Consider the following 27641-nt stretch of genomic DNA (forward strand, 5'->3'; position numbering starts at 1 on the left):
TTTCAGCAACATTACAGGGCGTGCTGAAAGGCAGGAGAAAACACACAAAGCAAACACTAGAACCAGACTCAGATGTGACACAGATTTTGGAATTTTCAGACGCAGAATGTGTGTGTGTGTGCGCGCGTGTGCGCGTGCACGTGTGTGTGTGCGTGCGCACATGTGCGTGCGTGCGTGCGCGCGTATGCATGCGTGTGTGTGTGTGTGTGTATATATACACGCACGCATGTAGAGAGACTTATAAAGAATTGGCTCGTGTGGCTCCTGGTCCATGGGATTATGGAGCTCATGTGTCCCAAGATGTAGGGTCAGCAAGCTGGAGACCCTGGACAGCCAGTGGAGTGGCCGAAGGAGGAGCCTGCGGGAGAGAGAGAGACATGAATATCTGTCATGACCTGGAAGACAGAGGATGTCTGCAGGAAGTGGGTAATTCTCAAAAAAGGGAGGAAATCCGTAAAAATCATTCCCCCGGTGCAGCATTTTCTGAGAGACCTGCTGCTTTCCTTTAAGCCTCCGAGTTCTAGTGGAATAAAAATCATCACAATACGCGTGTTGTTTTTCCTGTGGCTGTTATCACGGCTGCAGAGGAAGTGCAGCCGGCAGAGCTTTCTGAGCCGTGAGGGCCCCGCCTGGGTGTTCCTACCACTTCCTCTTCCCTCATCTCACAGCTCACGGCTGCAGTTTCAAGGGCAGTTTTTGAGCTGAGCTGTCAGATCACATTTTGCTGAAAAACTATAAGCTATGTCCTCTATCTATTCATACGCCCGGGACACTTTCTTTTACCTTCTCCATTCAGCCTGCAATGCGGCAGCTCTAGAAAGTGAAACAAAGAATTCACGAGTGCTTGCGACCCCGGGAGACACAGAACATGGCCATTCGTCCTGCCCTGCGGGCAGCGGGGCGGTAAGTCCGAGTGTGTGGGGACTGTGTCTGTGTGTGATGTGTACTTGTGTTTGTGTGTGTGTCGTCTTTGAGAGTGTGTAGTGGGGATGGTGTGGGTAGTGTGTTTTTGTGTATGTCTCTTTGTGTGTAGATGAGTATATGCGTGTTTTCTGTGTGTGTTATGTTTGTGTGTGTGTGTGGTAGGTATGTTTATACGTTTGTGAGTATATGTGTGTGAGTGGTGTTTGTGTCTTATGTTTGTGTTTGTGTATGTATGTGTTTGTGTGTTGTGTATATATATGTTCATGTGTGTTGTGTAGGTATGTGTGTGCTATGTTTGTGTGTGTTCGTACTTTTGTGAGTGTATGTGTGTAAGTAGTGTGTGTGTGTGTGTGTGTGTGTGCACACATGTCTGAGGTACAATAAGAGGAGCCAGGGCTAAGAGTCGGGAGAACCTTGGACCCTTTGTGCTCTGCCTGGAACTCACTGCTTACTCCTGGGCAAGACGCTTCTGTGAGTTTCACTGCTTTCCTGAGAAACCTCACAAAGGTGACGTATCTGCTCCGTGTTGGAGACAAACACTGTGGCACGTGGCACACACGTGATGCCCTGTTGGGCAGGGTGTAGGCTGAGGTGGCCAGGGGCCGGGCAGACGCGCTGTCTGGGCGTGAGGGTGGAGTGCAGGGTCTGCCTCACCCACCTGCCCTGGTCCCGGCCCGGCCTGTATCTTCTTCTCACCACCCTTCTCTCTAGAGGAGGAAGGAGGTTTCCTGGGTGAAGTGCTGCTTCTGTTTCCACCAATGATGTAAGGGCACCAAGGACAAAGAGATTGAGGGATCTCCACTTTGCAAAGACGGGGGCCCCTTTGAGAGGTAAAAGCCTGTGTCCTCACAAGAATGCGGCTGAACAGGTCTGGGTGAAGATGTTCACCTGGCCTGGTCACTCTCCCTGGAGAGTCCCCAAACCTCCTGGGCTGGGTCCACTCTCAGCTGGCACGTTAGAGCTGACATCACTGAACCCCCAGTCCTGCAGCCACAGCCCCGCAGGTCCCCGGCCAGCCCCTGGGATCTGGCGAGGACTGAGGTGGTGGGCCAGGTGAGCAGAGAGCCTTAGCACCCCAGGGATGCTGTGGCAACGGGAAAGCTATGTCTATGGACGTTCCCCCGGAGTTACCATCCCCTTCAACTCAGAGCCTCCATCTGGAGAATGTCATCTGACTGTGATTGTCTCTGAGTGTCCTACACATTCCAGAAAAACAGTCATGGGGCCACACGGTTCCCTCCCCATCCCACAGAGACTACCAAGCAGATACAACATGATGGGCCCCTGAAACAGGGAACCGTGTTGGTCTGCAGGGTGGAACGGACTGAAGGCAGGATACGCTGCTCTCTCCTCAGGATGACGCGAGTTCCTGGGTGGGTGACACGGCCCTCCTTTGCAAAGAGGGCTAGGAATCGCTCTACAGAAGGTCAAAAAATGTGCTGGAATCTTCTACAGGGAAGAGATGTCACGAACATGTAGTTGTGGCCCAGCATTCACACCTCCAGGGACATTGAGGCCCAGGCGGTGCGACCACCTAGCTGCTGGCCTGGGGAGGAGCGCCGAGTCCCCTGGGCCCCCAGCAGGACCGGGACTGGGCCCGACGTGGAGAGGGAGCCTGTCCGAGTCTGCCGCCCTCCTCACCGTCCAGCTCTTGGCCTCTGCGGCCCTTGCTGCTGGGCTCTCCCCACAGATCATCTGGCCCCAAGAGCCCCTCACCAGCCCCTCCAGCAACTTCCTGCTCACGTCCCCCAGGCACGCTGGCCACTGCTCCCGGGACAGTATCTGTCAGAATGCATCCCTGATCCTTTCTCTCCATCACAGAATCACCCCAAAATGGAGACCACAGTGCAGGGGGGAGAAAGGAGGAAACAGGGTCCCTAAAGGATGTAGAAGGTGTCTTAGACTCCCCCTCACTCCGTCTCTCCCCCCCAAACCAAGGCAAACAACTTCCTTTTGGCAAGAGAAAGGCACAAGTCAGGTGCCTCTTAAAACTCGGTGGAAAAATCAGTGAGACATATGATTCTTTTTTTAGGAGGAAGAAGAATATTATGAACTCATTCTCCCGGAAAATCGCGAGGAAGGGCTGTCTCAGGATCCTACACAAGACGGGTCAGGAGGTAAAACATGTTTCCAGCAGACATAAACTTAGAGAGGCATGGCCGGGGGACCTGTGAGGTGCAGGGGGCACGCTGGGAAAGGCAGCAGGAGTTCCTCCTGTCAGAGATTTGCCCACCCGGCGACCATCGAAGGGCGTTTGGGCTGGGCCACTCTTCAACACGGCCAGATAGAAGGGAAAGGCCCCTGATGGGCGCAGTGGGCCGAAGGGGTGACGCACAGCACCAACCGCCCCTTCACTGAGTCTCAGGAAGGATGTGCTGAGTGGGTGTGAAAAATGACTCGCCCCCGGCCTCCGTGTGGGCATCTTGCTGGCTCAAGTGTGAGAGCTCTCAGGGTCACGAGGAGTGCAAAGCACTAGTGAACAAGCAGGATGCACTCAGGTGCCCCCAGGACCGGGCTCCGTCTTCCCAAGGGGCTCCCTCCCCACAAAAGCTGTTGCATCAGGGTCAGGGGCTTAACTTTCATGGCTCAACTTCACCATCTAGCCTGAGGAAACAGAATTTAGGAATATAGCAATGCCGGAAACCCATCCACTTTCCTGGCCAGAAGAATTGATTTGTGATCCATCGTGCATTTCAACAGGACTGATTTTTTTTTTTACGATATGAACTTCAGTGACCTGAGCCATTGAGAGAAAGCCATATTAATAAGCCGCACAGGAAAATTACAAGTGCCGACACCTGATTTCCCTTTTTTTGCAGCAATCGAGATTAAGCATTACTTTAAAAATCTGGCTTTAAAGTCCAATGACGTGGGCACCTCCAGGCTTGCCCAGACAGGAGACCCCTGTCTCCCTCCAGCTTCGCATTGGAGGGTGGAGATGAACACTGCACCTTCCCTGCTTCTGTGAAACTCCCACCCATTCACTCAAATTCCTTTCAAGCCACCTGAGGGAAGCTGGAGGGAGCCAATATCATCCAGTCAAAACTGGTCGGAGGGTCAGGCAGCCAAGGGAGAAAGGCAGCAGAAACGCGCTGCTGGGAGGTTTGGAAGGAGGCGGTGCCAATCCTACTTTCAGGAGGCCGGGGCTCTGTCACGGAGACACATCAATGTCTTCAATGTGGAACAGACTTGGAAGCCGGCTGGGGTTGGGCTCTCCTCTATGTGCTCTGGCTCCTGGGAGCCCATGAGAAGGGAATTCCCTTCCTGCCCTCCAGCTCCGGTCGTTTCTAAAACATCTGGACATTGGGTTTCTAAGTATTAGATTGGCATGACAAAGCTTCTCTCCGCTGATGGCTCTGAACGTTCTGCTGGGTGAGAATGTCCAGCCCCAGCTCCAAGGATGTAGCTTAAGAATGTGACCCCAGTGTGCAGCTGTGCTGTGGAGCTGGGGGTCGGGCTGAAAAGAATCCACCCTCACAACACTCCTCGCTGGGAAAACTAAAGGTAATGTGACGTGGTCGATCACGTCAGGGAGAGGACCGACACAGAGGCTGCGTGCTCTCAATTTCACCACTCTTCCTGAGAAGGGTCTCCAATCAGAGGTACTTGAGGAAGCTCAGGGTCCCAGGTCATGATGGGATGATTCCCACATAGGTGACCCTGAGAAGAGGGTTCAAAACCTAAACATAAAATGTAGCTTTCTACTATATCATCCAGCAATTCCACTTCTGGGAATATAGCCCAAAGAATTGAAACAGATGTTGAACAGATGTGCATTAAGGCTCATAGCAGCATATTGACAATAGCAAAAAGGTGGAAACAACCCCAAAGTCCGTATATATATATATATATATATATGAATAAACACAATGTGGTCTACACCTACAGTGGAATATTATTCAGCCTTAAAAAGGAGGGAAGTTCTGACACATGCGACAACGTCGATGAACCTTGAAAACATTATGCTAAGTGAAATAAGCCAGACACAGTAGGGCAAACATTGCCTGACTCCACTTACATGAGGTCCGTAGAAGAGTCAAACACACAGAGACGGAAAGAACAGGGCTATCAGGCGTTAGCGGGAGGGAGCAATGGGGCGTTAGCGCTTAACGGGGACAGGGTTTCAGTTTGGGAAGATGGAAAATTCTTGGGCTGCATAGTGGTGATGACTGCACAACAAAAAGAGAGAGGGAAGGAAAGAATGTGAGTCTAGGGCACGTCTCAGATGCTGACGCCGTCTTCCCTTCTCCTGATCCCCGCCCCCCGGACATTCTGCCCCTGGTGAGGCTAAAGTGGGTGGATGGGCTCTAACCCCGGTCTCCCACCTTCTCTTGATGCCTCCAGGGCTGAGGGAGGATGAAGGGACCCCGCAGAGGCTGAGGCTCATCCTGGTGGGAAAACCCGGAAGCGGGAAAAGCGCAACAGGAAACAGCATCCTCGGCCGGAGAGTGTTCGAGTCCAAGGTCAGCACCGGGCCCGTGACCAAGGCCTTCCAGCGGGGGCGCCGAGCGTGGGCGGGGAAGGAGCTCGAGGTCATCGACACCCCCGACATCCTGTCCCCGGGGGCGGCGCCGCGACGGACCGCTCGGGGCGCCTGCGAAGCCATGGCCTTCTCCTCGCCGGGGCCCCACGCGGTGCTCCTGGTGACGCAGCTGGGCCGCTTCACCGAGGAGGATCAGGAGGGGGTCAGGCGCCTCCAGGATCTCTTCGGGGCGGGCATTCTGGCCCGCACCATCCTGGTGTTCACGCGGAAGGAAGACCTGGACGGCGGCTCCCTGGAGGAGTACCTGCGAGAGACCGACAACTGGGAGCTTGCCAGGCTGGACGTCGTGTGTGAGCGGCGACACTGTGGCTTCAACAACAGGGCGCAGGGGGCGGAGCAGGACGCCCAGCTGAAGGAGCTCATGGAACAAATCGAAGCCGTCCTGTGGGAGCACGAAGGCCGTTATTACAGCCACCAGGCTTACCGTCAGTCCCAGCGCGACGTCCTGCTCCAGCGAGAGCCGGCGGGGCGGGTCCCCCAGGGCCAGGGCTCCGAGGAAGGGCGCCGCGAGGAGTCCTGGTGGCAGGGACTGTGTCGCATCCGGAAGGAATCTGGGCGCACTGACACACAGCCCCTGGGGAGGCCGCCCATCTGAGACGCGCTGGATTCCACGCAGCCACGGCTGCTTCCTGCCAGCCTCCCTCGGCCCCGGAGTCTGCCTTCCAGCCCCTCACTTGCTCTCTCCGTCCCACAGGTCACTGACCCTCCCAGTGTCCAGGGCAGGGTCTGGGGTGGCGAGCGGTGTGCGGGCTCCTGAGTTCGCTGGTCCTTCATCACACCTTCCAGAACACGTGGGCCCTCCCTCCTCTGTGCCCCTCGATCCTCACGTCTCCTTGGCATTCCGAGTCTGCAATAGAACACCGATAGGACCACAGCTTCCTGCGGGCAGGCCCGTGCCTCATTCGCCCATGTAACTCCCACAGCATCCTGGCCACTGAAGTCACCGCTTAAACGTCGATGTAGCAAATCAGTGTGGGATGTCGACCAGGTGCCTCTGCATCTCTTGGGCTGTGTCCTTGCCCGCTAAGCGGGCAGGCATGATGACTTTTAAGGCCCTGTGCCATGTGGGGCAGGACAGGCACTGGGCTGGGGAGGAGAAAGCAAGTAGAAACGGGAGGGGTAGAAGGCGCAGCCCTTTAATTCACTCTTGAAAGAGGCCACCCAATCGCAGCAAAGGAGCCCCGTGGGAACCTCTTGGTGGGAGGATGAGCAGAGCGGGGTGGGGGTATCCAGGGGGCCAGGTCTGGTCAAGAAATGGAGCCTAGACCTGGCTGCAGGACATGGAGGCCCCCGGAGGTGCCAAGTGGGCTTGGGCAGAGAGGAGCACTTCCCTGAGGCAGACTTGGACTAGGGAGGTCACACACCTGTTACTGCCCCTTGTGATGCCTGCCGTCCGGCTGTAGAGAACAGAGGCGATGTTCAGCCCTGCCTCTGCTTCACCTGCAACTGTTTCCCTTCTCCCTTGAGAATGGGGAGAAAGTGTGGGTGGGGTGTGTCTTGGTGTGTAGGTGGGTCCCCAGCAAGGTATTTTGGTGCACAGAATGGGAGGAGGCAGAGAAGAAAGGGAAGCTGCAAAGGAAAGAAGCAGGTGAATGATGTAAGACGTCCTAGGGAACAGCCTGCCGGGCTGATGGGGAGAGCCCTGCAACACGCGGCTGTCGTCTTCTCCAGACGCAGCGGACGCCTAAGAAAGCTTAAGCATTTCTTTTGCTAAAAGATTCAGACAAGTGTCTCGAGGCAGAACAGAGACTTATTTTGGTGTATGCTTACGATAGCCTTTGTGCCAGATCATTTATTAAGTAGGCGATCCGCGTCCCGCTGAACTGGAACGCAACGTTTATCATATGTTAAGTTTTCATATTCCCTAAGATCTCTGTCAGGATTTTCGATTCTGATCTTGTCTTCTGACTTTTCTACTCCTGCATGAATAAAACACGGATTTGATTAGAGTGGCTTTGATTATAATGTGACACACTGATTTCCTCCCCAGTCTCCATTTTTGTATTTCCTTTGTTATTTTCGGGCATTTATTCTTCTGTGTGAAAGTTAAAATCGCTTTGTTTAATTTTCATAAAAGAATCTTGTTGGGATTCCAGTTGGAATTGTCTTACATTTATGTATTAAATTTGGGAGGATTGGAAGTTAAGATAAGTTAGAGAAAGACAAGTACTGTGTAATATATATCACTTATATGTGGAATCTAAAATGTCAAACCTGTTTAAAGAAAGAGTAGAACGGTGGTTACCAGGAGGTAGGGGCACAGGGGATAAGACTGGTGGTATTTAAGGGTACAAACTTGTAACAAGCACGAAATAAGCCATAGAGACCTAAGGTACAGTATATTGAATGTAGACAGTAACATTGTACTCTAAGAATGTGGTGTGATGAATATTGTTACAACAGCAGCCATACACCCTGCACACCTTAAATTTACACAATGTTAAAAGAAAATCTCTCAGTTACATTAAAAATCTAAAACAAAAAAAGTTGGGAGAATTGGTAAATGCCTCCAGGATAAGTGAATTAAGGCCATCTTGTTTCTAAGAGAATAGACTCGTGACTTATTGAAGTAAAAGCTAAAATCATTTGCATTTCCTTTAGGAGAAGAAGATAAATTTCTTTAATTTAGGTACTTTTGTTTGAACTCTGCTGGCTTGATTGATTTCATAATGGAAAATACAAGCACCTGACCAAATGACACCCATCCAGTGACTCTAAATGGCGCGTCACTCAAAACATGTCATTCATTAAAAATTCTAAAGGAATTGTTTAAAATTATATCGAATATGGGGTGTTCTCTCCTTTATTACTAAAAATCAGGGAAAATACCTCCCACGACTTTTCAGAAGGAGGGATAGATGTCGCTTCATGCCATCACTCCCTCAGCATCAGAGAACGGGGAAGGCATGTGTCGGTATGTTCTGGAAACTCCATGGTCTGTGTACCAATAGGAAAGAAGTGGTGTGGGTGAGGGTGGGGGCAGGGGGAGGAGAGAGGGTTGTCTTGGCCAAGGCTGTGAAAATAGTGAGCTTTGGAATTCATTATTCTCAAAAAATATCTCTACACTGGAGCAAAGCATGAAAAACACAGATCTGGAGAATCCGAAGTGCCCAGTGAGCACGTGGGCTGCTTCCTCCTTGGTGGGTCAAAGCAGCGGCTGAAAACCCCAGGGAAGGTTTCCAGCTCCCAATCCTCCCGTAATGACATTCATACACTATGTAGAAAATTCAAAATAATGAGAATTTCTAAACAACTGTTAGAAGATACTGAAAAGTGACCAAATACAGGGAGACACTATAAGGAACTTGACAGTTAACATAAGGGGCCATGGAACTGCCACTTTTTTTTTTTGCGGTACGCGGGCCTCTCACTGTTGTGGCCTCTCCCGTTGCGGAGCACAGGCTCCGGACGCGCGCGCTCAGCGGCCATGGCTCACGGGCCCAGCCGCTCCGCGGAATGTGGGATCTTCCCGGACCGGGGCACGAACCTGCGTCCCCTGCATCGGCAGGCGGACCCTCAACCACTGCGCCACCAGGGAAGCCCTATGGAAAGTTTTACTGCAAATTTTTAAAGAAAAGACTAAAAATTCTAAAGTATGCAAAACACGAAAGATCTTCCATCAAGGCACCAAACAATTGCCCAGAGAAGGCAAGACTTTTAAAATAATATCAAAGATGAATTGATTTAAGGTTTGAAAAATTGCAAGCCTCTTTCTTTAGAGCTATATGAGAAGTGTGACATAAGACATGATCCGAATGATACTTTGAGTATGTCTTAAAGTCGTCCCACGTCTAGGAAAAGATGTAAACTCAGGGCAAAAAAAAAAAAAAATTCAAATTAGGGGTATAGATATTTTTACATCCTTCAAACCTGTCAGAGGAGAATTTTAATAGATACTTGGCACAAATTGCTCATGATGGAAGCACATGCAGTAATCTCCAGTCTCACACTTGTACTCTGCGCCCCAGAATTCCTGGACCATACGCTCTTCTCCACTTCTGGATCCTGCTTTATTTTGCCTTGACTGTTTCCAGTAACATTTCATCTCTCTCCACTTATACAGAGTATTCGATTAGGAAAACTGAAGCCAATCTAGGTACTAAAAGTAGGATGAACTTTTTGTTTTTCCTTCTAAAATGGTAAAAAAAAAAAATTTTTTTTAAGTTGCCTTTAGATACATTAGATTGGTGAGCGTATGACTTTCATCCACATCTTTCTTTTTCTTTTCTTCTTTTCATCTTTATTGGAGTGTAACTGCTTTACAATGTTGGGTTAGTTTCTGCTGTACAACAAAGTGAATCAGCTACATGTATACATATGTCCCCATATCCCCGCCCTCTTGCGTCTCCCTCCCACCCTCCCTATCCCGCCCCTCCAGGTGGTCACAAAGCATCGAGCTGATCTCCCTGTGCTATGCGGCTGCTTCCCACTAGCTATCTGTTTTACATTTGGTAGTGTGTATATGTCAATGCTAAAAGTTGGATGAACTTTTAGTCCAAGGAATGAAAGGCTTGCCCTGGCCTGGGGAGCGAGGTGGTGTGCTGACCTGGGTGATTTTCAGCAGCTATGAGCTGTGAAACACACCGCTGTCTCCTGTAGTCTATTTGCAATGGTTGCCATGTGCTCCTTCTCCAGCAAGTTCCAAATCTTGTGGGAGTGCTTCTCATTGGCAGACTGTAACCCGGACCTGTAGGGAAAGGGATGATAAGGAACGTTGGCCCGGGCTCCTTCCCTGAGATGCAGAGGACCCAGGAAGAATCAATGGTGCCATGTTTACAGCACTCAGCACAGCTGAATAATTCAGATGGAAGGATTCACCTTGTATCTGACCTTAGGGAAAGCTTTCCTATCTCATCCACGACATCGAATAGGAGTTACACCTATCTGATGCTGGGTATGCCTGGGACAAAGTATTAAAATATTATCTTGAATTTTCATTTCAACATGTACTCCCTCAGTAGTGAGTGGCAGCTAACTCTTCCTGTTCACTCCTGTGTACCAACTTGCTGGCATACATGAGGCCCTCACTAAATATTTTTTCACCCTACCCCTTGAAGAGTTGGTGAAACTTGGCTCAAGCTACATTTCCACAGCATGGAGAGCCCCAAATCTTTCTTGTTCTTTCTGGGAATTTCCTGAGCTCACTTCTTTATGCTTCCCTCTACTTTCTCAGTCGTGTACTCCTGTTCTCTATTTGACCCAATTTCATGAAGACCCAAAATTCACTTCTTTAGCTGGTTTCCACAATAACCATGGATACTAAGCATCTTGTACGCTTTGGCATCTTTCCTAGTGATTTTGAAACTCATGGGGAGGGTCCCACGGGCAGCAGTGGGCGTTATTACATCAAGTCGACTGCCTTCCCTCTAGGTTGGAAAGAGGAAGTGCTAATCCCTCCAGAACCCAGGAGGGAGAAACTCTGGAGTGACACTTCATAAATGATCTCCCTCTCACGAAAGGCAGAGGGATTGATCTGTTTGGGGATGTTAAAAATGTTAGGAGAGCCATTAGACCCATTAGACCACTTCCTGCTATGAGTTTTATTTTTCAGAAACAGGATACAAACGGCCCTCTCAACCTTTTGACCTGCTGTGATCAGATATGACCAACACTTTTGGTTCCTTGTTTCATCCTATAAGCAGACCAAAAACGTCCTCTTTCTGGTGGTCCAGAGGAGTCTTGCTTTTTGGGTTTCACCTTCTCAGACTATGACTCTTTGGTTGTCAGGTGGCCCCATTATGTGAAACTAGCTCTCTTCCATTTCAGGGAAAAGAAGGAAGACTCCTAACTTAGGTTTTTCATCCCTGCTCTGGTCTCCACTTCACCTTTACCAGGGAGTCCTAGAATTCTGGTAACAAGATGGTATTTAGCTTTATTTGATTCAGTTCTTTGTGTGTATAGTTTTCCTGCAGAATCCTGGAGGGGAGAAGGGTATTTGGCTCCCTGGCTCTGGCTGGTAACATTTGGAGCAGGGGAAATGCCTTGAGAATTAGTGAAGTGACTTTCCCTTTTTACTCGAGCACAGGGTGTCTGCTCCAGTGTAATCACCCTCAAAGTGTATTCCTGGAGCAGCGAGGTCGGCAATGCCGGGGAACTTGTTAGGAATGCAGATTCTCAGGCCCACCGACTCAGAAACTTTGTACGTTAGCAAGTCTTCCGGGCGACGCTGACGCATGCTAATGCTCCACAAAATACAGAAAAAAACCTGAATAATCAGATTTTAATATTTTTCAAAATACTCATAGAATTTTGTCGAAAGATGACAACCTTGTCAAGCTGGGTGTTTTCTCTAGAATGGATGGTCTATATTCTATCACTTCTCCAATTTGCATAAAAAGGTTTAGGCACTAAGCGATAACATTTTACACGGTAGAAGTCCAGCTAATAAGAGTTGAGAACAGCTCCTCTTATAGGCGAAAGGAAACAGGAAGGCAGAGGAATCAAGCCATCAGATATGTGTCCTAAATTTTGTCTCTCCAAGTTCAGGAGACAAGAGGTATATTAGATAGTTAAGTTCTGGTCACTTCTTGAGCTAGGATCTGGGGAACACCCTCTGAGAAAAGCCTTTAAACATGGATGTCACCCTATGTGGTCCTCGTCTCAAGGATGGAAACACTTTCCGTTTCTATCTGGTTTGGCTGCTCCCCGGTACTTTCTAGCATTTGATTCTTCATAGTTTATCCAAAGTTTATCTGTAGGATACTTAGTATGTTACAAGCCTCTGTCCTTTTGGAACCAGACTCAAGTTCTGAGGTTGTATTCTCTTTCCTTGGTTTGTATGTAGAATGAACAAGAGTTTAGGATTATAGGAAAGTTTGGTTGGGAATTGGCAAAGGAATTCACCACGAGGGTGGGAGTGAGGTCGCTCTAGAGCCAGGTGTAGAGCAAACTCGCCCCAGCTGCATCTGGCACGTGCTGCTAGTCATCTGCTTACTAGCATTTACCCCTCCTGTTCACTAACAAAACTACAATTTTGCTTATAACTGCAACGTACCCGTGTGAAATACTGAATTGCACAGTGTTTCTTGCAGCTGGGGGTAACCATATGCCCAAGAGGTAGTAGCAGAAGCCCTGTGGACATTTCTGGGTAGCCTTTGCTTTTGTAATAGATGTGCCATTCTGTCTTCCTTCTTGTGTCTGTGTTCTTTCCACCCGCAATTCAGACATGAGGCTGAAGGTGAAGCAGCCGTCTTATCACTTTGAGGACAAAAGTTACTTGCAAGTAATGGTGGAGAAAAAAATCAAGTTCTTTGGGTAGTTACATGGGCTCTGGACTTACCAGCCGTAAACCCCTTGTATCACAATTGAACCCTTTGTTAAGCTACTTTGGTGAAGTTCTCTTCCATGCAACCAGACATAGCCTCCAGCTTATATTCTAGGGCTGAATGAGCGTCACTGCTGGACCAGCCACAGAGATTTTAGACCATCAGGAGCTGTGGTGAAGTCAGCCAGGAGACCCTCAAAGGGCACTGCCTGGAGTGAGAAATTAATTCACTTGGTGACTTTACACCAACTTGTGGACTTTCTTGTTGGGGACCAGCAGGGCTGCAGAGGCTTGACAGACATGGGATGTCACCCAACAAGTACAGGAGACAGGGACTGAGGCTTGGAGACCCCATCTTTCTCCGCAGATCACAATGTCACAGAAGAAACCCATCCCCCACTGAAGGAAAGAAATACGATGGTTGCAAGGAGTCTCTAAGTCACCTAAATGGAGATTGAACACCGTCTAAAGTGGCTCTTTAGCAGATCCGATTGGACTGGTTTTTAAACAAGAGTAAATATTTAGTTATATATTTTCCCTAGAAGTAATGGATGGGATCTAGGAAAGAGTATAAAATTATAGACAAATTAAACATGTACATTTTCTATTTGTGTCCTAAATGTAGTGTATGTTTAGTTTTGCCTCGTAGGCTGTTTCCAGTGAATTCCAAATTGTTCCACAAGAAGCAACTGACTTATATTCTCAGAGGACTCGTTTCCACAAGCTTGCTCAAAGCATTTTTTCTGCAAAGGCAACTATTATCTCAAGAGGAATTAAAAATAGAGTTAAAGTTTCCATATCTCATTATCCTTTCTCACAAATCCTATATCAGAGATATAATGCCTAAGAAAATGTATGCACTACATAACATAGCCATTGTGTATATGAAGCAAAAACTACAGAAAATGCAAGGAGATATGGATTAACAGATCCTAATAATATGACTTGAATATAAACTTGTCAGAAAAGACAAATCACGTAGACAAAAAATAAGTAAGGAGACAGAAGAATAAACATAATGAAGAAAGTAGCTCTCTTGGATTTATAGAAAATACATTCTTTTTGCGTAATATCAGAGAATACACCCTTTTTCAAATGCACATGGAACATTCACAAATATTGATCATATATTAATATACGTTAGCAAACATCAGTGAGTTCCATGAAGTAGAAATAATAAAAACAACACTTTCTGATCATGATGAGATAAAACCAGAAATTACATTTGGAAAAAAGTCCTTCCATCGAGAAATGAAAACACCTTGTATTAAACAACTCTTGTTGAAAAGAAAAATACAAACTGAGGCTTTAGAATTTCTTACAGATCATACTAATAAAAATACTAAATGTCAGAAGCTATAGGTTTCATTTAAAGAAGTGATCAGAGGGCTTCCCTGGTGGCGCAGTGGTTGAGAGTCCGCCTGCCGATGCAGGGGACACAGGTTCGTGCCCCGGTCTGGGAAGATCCCACATGCCACGGAGTGGCTGGGCCCGTGAGCCATGGCCACTGAGCCTGCGCGTCTGGAGACTGTGCTCCGCAACAGGAGAGGCCACAGCAGTGAGAGGCCCGCGTACAGAAAAAAAAAAAAAAAAGAAGTGATCAGAGTAAAAAGCATTGCACCAAAAACTTCTTCAACTAAAAAAAAGAAGAAAATGAATTAAATTCTCACTTCCACAAAAGCTAGAAAAAGTACAATAAGGTAAACGAAAAGAAAGTACAAGTATGAAAGACAAAAATTAATGTAGTGGAGAAAAAATACACCTAATTAATAAATCAAAATCCTGGTTTATTGAAAAAATTTAAAATTAACAAACTACTCATTAACTTGTTCAGGAGAAAAAGAGAAAAGGGCACAAATAAAACTTCCAAAATGACAAGAGGAACAACCATTGAAATTGAAGACAATTTAAAAATTTAGAACCTTTTTGCAAATAAATTTGGAAACCTAGAAGAAATGGATAATTTCCTAGGGAAATGCAGATTACCAAACTTATCTCCATTAGAGAAAAAATTTATTTTTAAAAATATTTTTTAAAGGTTTTTTGATGTGGACCATTTTAAAAGTCTTTACTAAATTTGTTACAATACTGCTTGTTTTATGTTTTGGTTTTTTGGCCCCAAGGCACGTGGGATCTTAGCTCCCCAACCAGGGATCAAACCTGCACCCTTTGCATTGGAATGTGAAATCTCAACCACTGGACTGCAAGGGAAGTCCCTAGAGAGAGAAAATAGACCAGTGTACATGGAAGAATTAGAGAAAGCTATTAAGGAACCACACCACAAAGTAAGCACCAGGGACAGACTGCTATGCATGGAAATTCTTCCAAACCTTCTAAGTCCAGATAGTTTCCGTGCTCTTTAAATTGTTGCAGAGCATCGAAAACGATGAGAAATTTCCGAATTGCTTTTTGAAAACAAATATAACATTGATACCTAAGTCTAATAATGATGGTACAAAAAGATAAAACTATAGAGCCGTATCTCTTGTGAATGTCAACACAAAAATGCTAAATAAAATATTAGCAAACAGGTGCCAACACACCAAGAATGTGATACATCCTGACCAAGAGGGATAGAAAACAGAAATGAAAAATTGGTTCAATATTGGGAAATCTATTCATATCATTCACCATGATAATTCTCATGGATGATTTTTTAAAAGCCTTTAATGAAATTCAACAGCCATTCATGATAAAAACCCTCAAGAAAATAGTGATTGGGGGATACTTGTTTAACCTGATTACACACACACACACGCGTGTGCACACACACACGCAAATACATGTACTACTGTAGCTCAGCAGCTATCTCACTTACCTAAGTGGGAAACACTGAGGGCGTATCCAGGAAGAAAGCAAGTATACCCACCCACTACTAATCCACATTATAATGGAGGTTTTAGCAAATGCAATTTGACAAGAGCAATCAATTAGGGGCATAAGAATAAGTAAAGGAGAAGTGATACACTGTGGGACATCCATAAGATGGAATACTAGTCAGCAATAAAGGAGAACAAGCTTTTGGTACACGCAGCTTGAATGATTCTCAAGATCATTATGCTAAGTGAATGAAGCCAGTCTCAAAAGGGACTTTGTTTTACTTATCTCTAGATTCTCAGTGTCTCGTATAAAACCTACCTACCACCAAGTACAAACAACCAATGAATGTTAATAAATAGATGAATAGGTATGAACTCCCAAAAGTCTTGAGAGAAGAGAACATGCTTCATTCTTCTATTGTATTAATCACAGTGCATAGTTTCATTCATCTGTCTGCCTTCTGCCCTGGGAGGCAAATAGGCAAAACTGCTCTCAGGATATGTCACACGGGCTTCTCATTTCCTAACTGCTAGTCAAGAGCAAAGCATTTTTCTTTGTCTCATCTACAGCATTAACTCGGAGGCAAGGGTAAGAATAATTGAATGCATTTACACAGAAAATAACCACTGACGTTAGAATTTTCTTCGTATTAAGCCTGTATTTACTTTTTCTTGGGAGGTATATGTGGTTCTTTGGTTAAATATTTGTTAATAGAAGGTTGTAATACAATAGCACGTTAAATTCATATCTCAGAATTTTGACTAAAACGCCAATGATGAAAACAATAGAGACAGAGATCACCCACCTTCTGCAGAGTGAATCCAAACCTCTCTACTCAGAGTAACTACCTCTAAAGGAGTCACGTGCTTCTTTGCACGGTGCTTCTCATATGCGTGAGCCTTTGCTAATTTTTATTAAGTGTACAGTCTAAACTCCTTTGTGTTTGGGGGAAATCATGGAGAGGCATATGCCCTAGTTTGAGCAAAATGGGTTAGGACATGGAGAAGACGATTTTAAGGTGACAGAGCAAGGAGAGTTGGCATAGGTCACATATGACCACCAGAACACGTTGGTAGAACATGGAAAAGTGCTTTGGGGAAGCCTAGAAATTATTAGGTGAAGAGTGCTCAGTAGAAGAGTAGAAAAGGGATAGGGACTTAGCTATTTTTATCCATATATTAAAAAGAATTGTTGCATCAGGAAAGCCACAAAGGTCTCAGAAACGTAGGTCACGTGTAATTTCTATCAACACATAATGAATGAAACCAAGGGCAATGTAGTCTCTGACTGTCAGAGGTGTTGAGAATGTGGCTCAAACCTTCCAGGGAAAAGGAGAAAGGGAGAAGTCTAGAGGGTAGACCAAGACTACTTCCAAAATCATCTTGAACTTTTACAAAAGACTATAATTCATCCCTGTGCTCTTAGAAGAAATAGTGGTAGTATTTTCCAAAAAAAAAAAAAAAAAGGTTCCATTTTGTACAAATATGAGAGAACAGAAAAGTTTTATTATAATAACAATAAGCAAACAATTCAACTGGGTGGGACAGCAGTTAGTTTCCCAAGAAAAGGAGAGAACTGGTTATTCAGCAAATCGGTTGGTGTTGGTCAAAGAGTTTCTACAGATACATCTGAATATACCAAACATTGTTCTCTTATCTGTTGAATCTCTACCTTTCACTCTTCCTCGCATTTCACATAGTTGAGTTCTGAAAGATCTACCTTTCAGACAACTCTGTTGGTCAATGGGTGGATGATAAGGAACAATTGAGTCCTTCTGTAAAATTGTAAGTAAACAAATTTCCATTCATCTACAAAGAATTCTATAAACATCTCCATCTATAAGCTTAACTAATGCAAAGAACTGATCTTTCTCATAAACTATAAGGTTAAGATGATCACTGTGATCCTGAGGGTAAAATAAGTGAGACGAAACCACAGGGGGAGATTACCTACCACTCTAGAAAGAATCTAGAGGAGAAACATTTACTAGGGATAAACAGAGAAAGCTTGGGGTCATTTTCTTTGGTCTCCTGCATTCCTTCTCTCTGTGTCTCTGAGAAAGAATTCACAGTTAGGGAGCATCAATACGTGGTGCTTTGGAGTTTCACAGACTGAGAGTTTGTCCCTCCCCTGTTAAATCAATCAACATATACCAATTCCCAGCAGTGAGCTTTACTCTCCTTAGTCCTGAGAGTCTGAGAGACAGAAAAACGAGAATGCTCTGACTTACATGGGGCAGGGCCAGCTGAAAATATGCAGGAAGTATAGACATATTTTCATGAAGTTGGATCTTAATGTTTAATCCTCAAACAGAGAGAAAACAGAAGAAACAATCTTCAACAGGAGTAAGATGAATTCAACTATCCAGCTCTGATTCTCAACTTCGTGTCTGGCATTTTGCTGCCTTGCAGCACAGAAAGCCTCCCTTTCTGCCAACTCCCTGTTCATTTGCATTACTTGCTTTTGCCGTTCTAGTTCATCCCCCAGCATTCTGATTTTCTCTTCGTACTCCTGTCTTATCCGCTCTTTCTGTCTCTCTAGCTCTGCTCTGTAATTTTCTTGTATCACTAGGATTTGTTTCTGAATCTCCTCCTCGGCCCTTTGGTACGTGTTGTTCGTGAAGCACCTGCCTTTGCACTCTGCGACCACGCGTTGAACCAGGACCAGCAGCTGCTCCCTCTGGTTCTCCTGCTCAGCTCCCGTCGCCCTGTTGTTGAACACACAGTAGCGATCTCCGAACTTGTCCATCAGCTCTTGAATGACTTTTGGAGCTTCCTTTAAGTAATCACGGAAATCGGCGCCTTCCAAGTCATCTTTCCGGGTGAATAAGAGAATCATGTGTTTCCTAGCTCTCTCTCCAAACATTTTCAGGACCTTTTCCGTGGCTCTGTGGTCTTCCAGCGTGTACCGGCCCAGTGGGGTGACGAGGAGGAGAGCGTGAGGCCCTGGGGAGGTCAGGGCCATGCAGCGAGCAATCTCCTTGCGAGTATCAGCATCCTGTACCTCTGTGTCAAAGACGCCTGGCGTATCCACAACAACGACTTCCCTCCCGTTCCAGGTGCTGTCTCCTTTCTTACAGGACCTGGTGATGGATACTGCAGAAAAGCCCGAAGGAAACATTTTCTTTCCGAGGATGCTGTTTCCTGTTGCACTTTTTCCTGCCCCAGTCTTACCCACTAAGACGAGTCTCAGTTGTGAATCTCTGGGGTCTTGGTTTCCAAGCCCTGGCACAACAGGAAACAAAAGCCGTAGTGTTAGAAGGAACTTCAACTGTCTCCCCTGCAAGGCTCCTGCCCACTGGTGCCCTTCTCTGTTGCCTGCTAGGGTCCTCCACACTCAAGGGATGTCTATAGAAAGCCCTCTGGGCTCGTGTTCCTCTTGCAGTATTTGGGGACTGCCCAGGTACTTTTCAGCATCCCCCCTGAGCTTCTTACTGTGACCTTGTGTAGGTAAGTAGCCCACAGAGGAGGAAACAAAATGGTTAAGAAGAGAACTCTGAGCTGCTACTGGTAGCTGTTCTTCATAAGATAACATAGGAAGTAACACAAAATTGGCGTTGCGTATTTTACTTCCTAGGAAAGTTCGAAGTTAATAAGCAGAGCAGCAGAGCGTAGCAACTGAAACCTGAAGTAACGCACCGAGTCGTCTGATAGCTCTTTCCGTGTCTGTATTCAGCAGGTCTCTGCATATCTCTTTAACGTGTCTATAAAGTCAAAGTCTGCCCGATTTGTTAGGCATAGACCCAGGACCGGCGGGAAGATAAATGGCAATCACGTTTGAGAGCCTGTTTTCCCGAGAAGACAGACCCTGCCAGCCGGCCCTTGAATGTAAGACTGATTCCTGCGTGAGGAATCCTGTGTTATAACTACCTATTTCTGCTTTGAGACAATCCATACATTATCCCGCTTACACCCTTATAGACACTGTTACAAACTCCAATTCGTTTTCAGAGCTATCATCCCCAGTCACCCAGTTGCTCAGGCTAAAAATCTAGGCATCACCCTTGACTCCTCTCTTTCCCCTTCTTTCCATATCCAACCCATCACCAGGTTCTCTTGGCTCCAAATCCGTTCGCTTCTATTTTGAAGATCATCATACTAGCCCAAGTTACATCCCCGTCCGTGCCTCAGTGGTCTCCTACCTGGTCTCTCTACTTCCGCTTTGGCCCTTTCAGTCTATCTGTAAAGTGGAATAATCTTTTAAAAATATCAATCAAACAGAAGAGGGAAATTGCAGAACCTCCCACTCTGGCTTCCACAAAATCTGTAGTTCATCCCCATCTCCCACACACTTTATGGTGAAGCTTTTGCTGATCCCTGGATCCCTAAGGCAGAGTTTCTCACATTTGATAACCAGAATCCTGGGGTGGAGGAAGTAAATTTCCCAAAGCTGAGAACTCTGGATACGGATGGCTAAGATTACCTACGGAAAAATGTGGATGGGAGTTCAGACTATTATGTAGTTAGCATCACAATGGAAGATTCCAACCTAAGGATATCCTGAGGGCATTGGTTGACCTTAGAGACAGGGCGTAGGAAAATCATGGCTGGCGAGATAAAAAGGCACCAAGGGCCAGTGCCAACACTGCAACAATTGGCCAGTGTTGACAGCAAATGGACGGCAATCTACGATAGGTGGCAGACACAGCCATGAATTATTCCCTCTCTGTACTCATGCCTCTTGGGAATGTGGATTTGCAGCTACTCTCATCAAGAGGCTGGGTCCGTTTCTCCAACCCTTGAATCTGACTGGGCCACGTGACTTGCTTTGGACAGCAAGATCGTGCAAACATGATCAAGCAGAGACTCCAGAAGTGCTGACTTGCTGTAGTTTGCCTTCTCTTTCTGCTTTTCGGAACCTTACAACTGCCCTGGACTAGCCTACTAGATGAGGGACACAAGGGCCTGTTATCCCTGTCCCCCTGGTCTGCCCAAGAGCTTGCTGACTACCAGACATGTCCATGAGGCTACCCAAGATTACCCAGTTGCATCCTGAACCACCAGCCTACCACACATGCATGAGTGAGTCTGGCTGAGATTAGCCAAGTTGATCCAGACCCAAAGACTGCCCAACTGACCCAGAAAACCAAGAGCCAGCTAAACGGTTGATGTTTTAGGCTCCTAAATTGTGGGGTGGTTTGCTAAACCAGCAGAAGCTCAAACGATATAATCAATGTCTATGGATAAGGGAGTAGAGGCAGGGCTATGTGACGAATGGAGTGATCAGTCTGTTGAATTTGTTGGTTATAGTGAGGCCGCCAGCAGCAGGGAATTTAAGGAACTGAACGAGGAATTAATTACATCCACGTTCCTCCTTCCCAATCCTCTCTTGGGCTGAAGAGAGGGGCAGAGAAACAATCAGGGAGGCTACAACCCACTGTTCTGGTGTGTCCACGCTGTAGGAAGTAGCACATAAGAAACCTCACCAAGTCCGGATCAATCAGGATATTCTAACTCTCTTCCTCTTAGCTGTTTAGCTACATCACAAGAAGGCGGCGTAGAGGGTCGAGAGAAATGAGAGAGCAGAGTAAATGAAGGGAAAATAAGAAATGTGGTTGAAAATGTTTTGCTCTTGTGCAGAGGGGGGCTGACTGACGGGACAGGAGAGACCCAGCCCTCCTCCCCCAAGCCTGGCCTGCCTAGCCCCGAGCAGCCTCTCACCGTGGCTGGTCCTGGGGTTGCTGGGGTAAAGGGCTGCCATTGTAGTTTGAATTCCTGGAAATAAAGAAAAATAACTATGTCATTTCAGGTAAATGGAGAGTAACTGGAAACTGGAAATGTCAACCTCATGTAACCAACAGTTTCTTTTTTTTTCATAAACTTGCTTGCTACTCGATTTCTCTTCCTCTATTTCCCAATACTTCTCCATTCTCTGTTTTCAGTTTCACTTTCAGACTGTTCATTTTTCTTTGCACAAATGTAAGTGCTTCAGGGTCTTCCTTGGCACTGGTTCTGGGTGCCCTTGCCCACTCTATTCAGTGAATTATTGCTTTGAATGCCATTTGTATGTAGCCTGCAGCCTACACCCTTCTCAGAGTTCCAAACTTTCAAATCCCATTCAACTTGTCCAGTTGGCAATTTTATGGGCATCTCACAGAGAACTCAGACAAAATGGAACCCCTGACCTCCATCTCCAGCCTGGTCCCCATTTCAGTAAACGGCACCCCCAAATGGCTCATGCAGAATCTTGGGGTCACATCCACAACACTTCCTTCCTCACTTGCTCACCAGTCTGTCACCAAATCCTATTGATTTTACTTCCAAAAAATGCAAAACTCTCCATTTCTCCCCATCTCCATGTTAATCCAACCCACTGTCATTTGATTGTAAATGTAATAGGCTCCCAACTGATACTGCATCTTCAATCCCTTCTCCACTCAATAATCAGACAGCTTTTTAAAACTGAAATTTGATTTTTTTTCCTTGCTTAAATTCCCTAATGGATTCCTTTTGCTTTTTATTGTTCAAATAGTTGAAAACCCTTGGAATGGTCCAAAAGGCCCTGCATGATCAATTACTCTCTCTCTCTCTTTCAAAAGGCTTGAGCCATACTGGTCTCCTCCATGTCCCCTGAATCCTCTAAGCTCCCTCCAGCTCCTAGACCTTTGGGGAATATTTCCCCCTCCCTGGAGCACTCCCACGCCCATCCAATGCCCAGCTCATTTCTGCTCAGCCCTGAGGCCACAGTGTTCTGTTATTTCTCCAGAGAGGGCTTCTCCATCCCCATCACCAACCAACAACTTAGCTCTGGTGTGGAGTTTGTGCTAGCCACACTCCAAGGGTTTCTACAGAATACGTACCACAATAGGAAGTTGTTCGTCTGATTTTTTTACTGTCTCCTCGTAGACTGTAAGCTTTGTGATGGTGAACCGTCTGTGTCTTGTCTGCCCCGTTCTTCCCCAGGGACAAGCACACTGTTGGACAAAGCATGGATCTCAATAAGTATTTGTTAAATAAATGAATTGATTAAAACAAATCCCCCTGATTCTTGCCTCCTCTCTGATTGAGCTTTACGTCCAGCCTAATCCGGCTTGTGAAAAAGATTATCCTTTCCTTATTTTTTAAAAACTTAATTCATTTATTTTTTGGCTGCATTGGATCTTCATCGCTGTGCGGGGGCTTTCTCTAGTTGCGGCGAGCGGGGGCTACTCTTCATTGCAGTGCGTGGGCTTCTCATTGCAGGGGCTTCGCTTGTTGCAGAGCACAGGCTCTAGGCACGTGTGCTGCGGTAGTTGTGGCACGTGGGCTCAGTAGTTGTGACTCCTGGGCTCTAGAGCTCAGGTCTTGTAGTGGTGGCACACGGGCTTAGTTGCTCCATGGTGTGTGGGATCTTCCCGGACCAATGATTGAACCCGTGTCCCCTGCATTGGCAGGCAGACGCTTAACCACTGTGCCGCCAGGGAAGTCCCCTATCCTTTCCTTATTAACAGCACCTAGCATCCTTGAAACACGGTAATACGTTTTAAAGGTTTTCTTTCATTGCTACCTACTAACGTTGGGCAACGGAGAAAGCCATTTGAAGAACCCTTAGCAGATCAGATTTTAAGTAGGACAGGCTGAAATGCTAGTTGTTAAAGAAAGCGTGTCTGATAGGAAGCCAACAAATACAAATATCAAACACTGTTAGAAAGACAGGCACTTCCTTTGAAAGTGGATTAGGAATAAGGAGTAGGAAACAACTTCTTGTAAACTGGGAGGAGAAATCACAGAATTTTAAAAAAATCAGCTTTGGGCACATAGTTGATGTTGGTGATTGATTTCAGGAGAAGGAGTAAGATACCAGAACTAGGAAAACAAAAGGTTTGGGGTGTTTCTTAAACACCATTAAGAATGGTGTTTCCATTCAGTCTGTGGACTTTCTCTTCAGCATTCTTTAATGCTGTTCTCTTTCTCCTAAATCTGATGTAAAACCAGAGGTCTGAACTTCTCTCCATACTGACACTGGATGGCTGAATTCTCCTCCTACTGCCTAAGGAAGAAGCATCCATGGATCCCCAGATTCTCCTGAACTGTAGATAGTAACATGGGCCGGCATTTCCCTCCTCCTATCTCCTAAAAGTTCCCCTTCCCCAACTCTGGGTGAAGTCCACGACGGGACTGTTCCTGAGGAGGAAGTTCCAAAGGGGCAGCTCTGAGCATATCATTAACTAGGTAAGAGAGTCTTGGATCCTGACCGTGTGCTGGCTTTGTGACACGGGGCTGCTGACTGCGCCTCTTACATCTCCTAGTGCTCTTTTCACCACCAGCTCCCCACACAGCTAATTCTGTCTGCTCAGCCAACACAAACCATGAAAGCTTCGACTTTACTTATAAATTCTATCAATGGTGAAAACAATCATCTTTTCATACAAGTATCCTCTGAGCAGTGACTGCTGAAAGAGTTATCAATTTGTAGGGCTCAGCCTTCAAAACAGATTACTGCCTAAAATCAGCAAAGACAGGAAGCAGGAACCAATGAGAAATATATTCTGAGAGGAAGTTTGCAGGGAGTTTTAAGATATAGATCCAGAAGAGAAGTCCCCCCTCCACCAAATCACACATTTCCCTCCCTCTCTTCCCACCCCCACAAACACCCCTATTCCCTTACCTAAAAAAATTCTGGGTCCTGCTCCCTTCTCTAACTTCGAAAGCAAAGCTAAACCAGGAGGTGACACTAAGCTATCAAGAAGCAAGAGGAGAGAGGAAGTGAGGGGAGGAGCTGTTCAAACTTGCTCGTGCAAGAGACCTGCCCACCTTATCACCCAGCAGCAGCAGAACTTTCTGCCATGATGAGATTGTTTTGTGTGACTCAGTTTGGTAGCCCTGAGCCACATGGGCTATTGAGCTCATGAAATGTGATGAGTGTGATTGCATTTTTAATTTTATTCCATTTTGATTAATTTAAAGTTAAATAGTCACATCTGCCTAGTTGCTACCATATCAGACCATGCAAAGACTCTATAGGGAGGGAAGAAATATGGGTCATGCTGTGAAGTTTGAGAAAAAACCACTGGGTCAAAACCAGAGAGTTGCCACTCAGAGTGTGGCCAAGATGGTGGAGTAGGAGAACCCTGAGCTCACCTCTTCCTATGGGCACACCAAAATTACAGCTATTTAGAAAGCAATTATGACCTAAAAACTAGTAGAAAAGATTTCTCACAACTAAAGATATAAAGAAGGAACCACAAGACAGATAGGAAGAGGTATAGTCAAGGCCCACACACCTAGGTAGGTGACACATAAATGGGAAGATAATTACAATTACAAAGGTTCTCCCCAAGGAGCAAGGGGTCTGGGCCCCACTTCAGGCTCCCCAGCCTGGGGGATCCTGCACCAGAATGACGAGCCCCCAAAATATCTGACTTTTACGGCCAGAGGGGCTTGCACGTGGGAGAGCAAGAAGGCTGTGGGAAACAGAGACCCCATTCTTAAAGGGCACGGACAAAATCTCCATGCTCTGAGACCCAGCATAGAAGCAGTAATTTCAAAGGAGCCTGGGGCAGACTCACTGGCTGATCCTGGAGAGCCTCCCAGAGAGGCAGGAGGCAAGGAGGACTCCCCTAGCGACGTAGACTCTGGCAGCAGCTGTTTTGGGGAGTTCACTCTATGACAAGGACACCTGTCATAGAATGGAGGCTTCTCCATTCTTAGAGTCTTCCCTCTAGCCTATTCCTGCCAGGGGCTTACCTGCCCACCAGCCAATTGGCACCAGTCCCAGAGCCTCCCAAGCCAAACAGCCAGCCATGAGAGGACTCAATGCCACTCACCAGGAAACTGGCACCAGCCCTGCACACTCAGGCAGCCACCCCAAACCTGGACCCACCCACCAGTGGGCCAGCACCAGCCCTGGAGCACCACAGGTCCCACAGCCAGCTGCACCGAATCCCAGCCCCACCCAGCAGCAGGCCAGCAGCCAGAGCACAAGCCAGGGCCTGGCAGCCAACTGGGCCAGAAAAATCTACAAAGAATCTACACAGCAAGGTTCTGGTTCAGATTTAATGGAGAGATCAAAAGTTTTACCGACACGTAAAAGGGAAAAGAGTTCAGCACCACCAAACCAGCTTTATAACACATGTTAAAGGAACTTCTCTAGGAGAAAAAGGAAAAGCCACCACTGGAAACCAGAAAATTACGAAACAGAAGATGCTCATTGGTAAAGGCAAACATAAAGGTGGGAAATCATCTATGCACAAAGCTCATGGGAAGGTTAAAAGAGAAGAGCGGTAAAATAATTTATATCCACAGTAAGCACTTAAGGGACACACAAAGCAATTAGATGTCAAATATGATGTCAAAAACAGTAATGAGAGGAGGAGAGTACAAAAGCAGGGATTTAAAAATGCGTTGGAAATTAAGAGATCAGCAACTTAAAACAATCATATATATATATATATATATATATATATACACCTCATGGTAACCACAAACCAAATATCTATTATAGATACACACACACACACACACACACACACACACACACACGCGGAAAAAGGAAAAGAGAAAAAAGGAATCCAAACATAACACTAAAGATCGTAATCAGATCACAAGAGACAAAAGAAAAAGAAATTTATAAAAACACCTACAAAAACAACCCACAAACAATTAAAAAAATGGCAGTCAGAACATACATATCAATAATTACCTAAAGTGTAAAGGCACTCAATGCTCCCATCAAAAGACACAGAGTGGCTGAATGGATACAAAAATAAGACCCATATATATACTGTCTACAAGAGACTCATGTCAGATATAAGGACACACACCAACTGAAAGTGAGGGGATGGAGTCCCTCCCATCAGGAAGCTTGCACAAGCCTCTTAGATAGACTCATCCACCAAAGGGCAGACAACAGAAGCAAGAAGAACTACAATCCGCCAGCCTGTGGAACAAAAACCACATTCACAGAAAGACAGACAATATGAAAAGGCAGAGGGCTATGTACCACATGAAGGAACAAGATAAAACCCCAGGAAAACAACTAAATGAAGTGGAGATAGGCCACCTTCCAGTGAAAGAATTCAGAATAATGATAGTGAAGATGATCAAGGACCTCAGAAAAAGAAAGGAGGCAAGGATTGAGAAGATGCAAGAAATGTTTAACAAAGACATAGGAGAATTAAAGAACAAACAAACAGAGATGAACAATAAAGTAACTGAAATGAAAAGTACACTAGAAGGAATCAGTAGCAGAATAACTGAGGCAGAAGAACGGATAAATGACCTGGAGGACAGAATGGTGGAAATCACTGCTGCAGAACAGAATAAAGAACAAAGAAAGGAAAGAAATGAAGACGGCCTAAGAGACCTCTGGAACAATATTAAACATGCCAACATTCGCATTATAGGGGTCCCGGAAGGAGAAGACACAGAGAAAGGATCCGAGAAAATATGTGAAGATTATCATTGAAAAGTTCCTTAACATGGGAGAGGAAATAGCCAGCCAAGTCCAGGAAGCACAGAGAGTCCCAGGCAGGATGAACACAAGGAGAAACACGCAGAGACACTTAGTCAACAAACTGACAAAAATTAAAGACAAAGAAAAATTATTAAAAGCAACAAGGGAAAGATGACAACACACAAGGGAACTCCCATAAGGTTAACAGCTGATTTGTCAGCAGAAACTCTGCAAGCCAGAAGGGAGTGGCACGATATATTTAAAGTTCATCAACAGGAAGAAACTACAACCAAGAATACTCTACCCAGTGAGGATCTCATTCAGATTTGAAGGAGAAATCAGAAGCTTTACAGACAAGCAAAAGTTAAGAGAATTCAGCACCACCAAACCAGCTCTATAGCAAATGCTAAAGGAACTTCTCTAAGTGGGAAACACAAGAGAAGGAGAGGACCTACAAAAACAAACCCAAAACAATTAAGAAAATGGTAATAGGAACATACATATAGATAATTACCTTAAATGTGAATGGATTAAATGCTCCAACCAAAAGACACAGACTGGATGAATGGATACAAAAACAAGACCCCTATATATGCTGTCTACAAGAGGCCCACTTCAGACCTAGGGACACATACAGACTGAAAGTGAGGGGATGGAAAAAGATACTCCATGCAAATGGAAATCAAAAGAAAGCTAGAGTAGCAATACTCATATCAG

The 27641-nt window shown here is 46.0% G+C and overlaps 2 protein-coding genes across 5 annotated transcripts in view; one reads left to right on the forward strand and one right to left on the reverse strand.

Annotated features, from left to right (window-relative positions):
- The first annotated feature begins 660 nt into the window (after positions 1-660).
- On the forward strand, positions 661-22466 carry GIMAP6 (GTPase, IMAP family member 6). Its single transcript, XM_022577975.3, has 3 exons — positions 661-903; positions 2957-3041; positions 5269-22466. Exons 1-3 carry the CDS (start codon positions 742-744, stop codon positions 6060-6062), a joined length of 1041 nt encoding a protein of 346 aa, XP_022433683.2. The 5' UTR covers positions 661-741; the 3' UTR covers positions 6063-22466.
- GIMAP4 (GTPase, IMAP family member 4) overlaps positions 7304-27641 on the reverse strand; it is a 32169-nt gene continuing 11831 nt past the window's right edge. Inside the window, exons 1-4 of one of the 4 annotated variants that reach the window (XM_022577889.2) lie at positions 22351-22464; positions 21212-21265; positions 18182-18775; positions 7304-10154 (exon numbers count right to left, since the gene is read on the reverse strand). In XM_022577889.2, the coding sequence (XP_022433597.2) occupies positions 9958-10154; positions 18182-18775; positions 21212-21251 (831 nt within the window). In that variant the 5' untranslated portion in view covers positions 21252-21265; positions 22351-22464 and the 3' untranslated portion in view covers positions 7304-9957. Of the gene's footprint in view, positions 10155-17036; positions 18776-21211; positions 21266-22350; positions 22465-24137; positions 24857-27641 lie in introns of those variants that run through there. The other 3 variants (XM_022577930.3, XM_022577923.2, XM_022577877.2) reach the window with 3 other exon arrangements.

This window comes from Delphinapterus leucas, chromosome 9 (genome assembly GCF_059928025.1).
Source record: "Delphinapterus leucas isolate spDelLeu-1000000601 "Yukka" chromosome 9, BTC_Dleu_Yukka2, whole genome shotgun sequence".
Taxonomy (NCBI): Eukaryota; Metazoa; Chordata; class Mammalia; order Artiodactyla; family Monodontidae; genus Delphinapterus; species Delphinapterus leucas.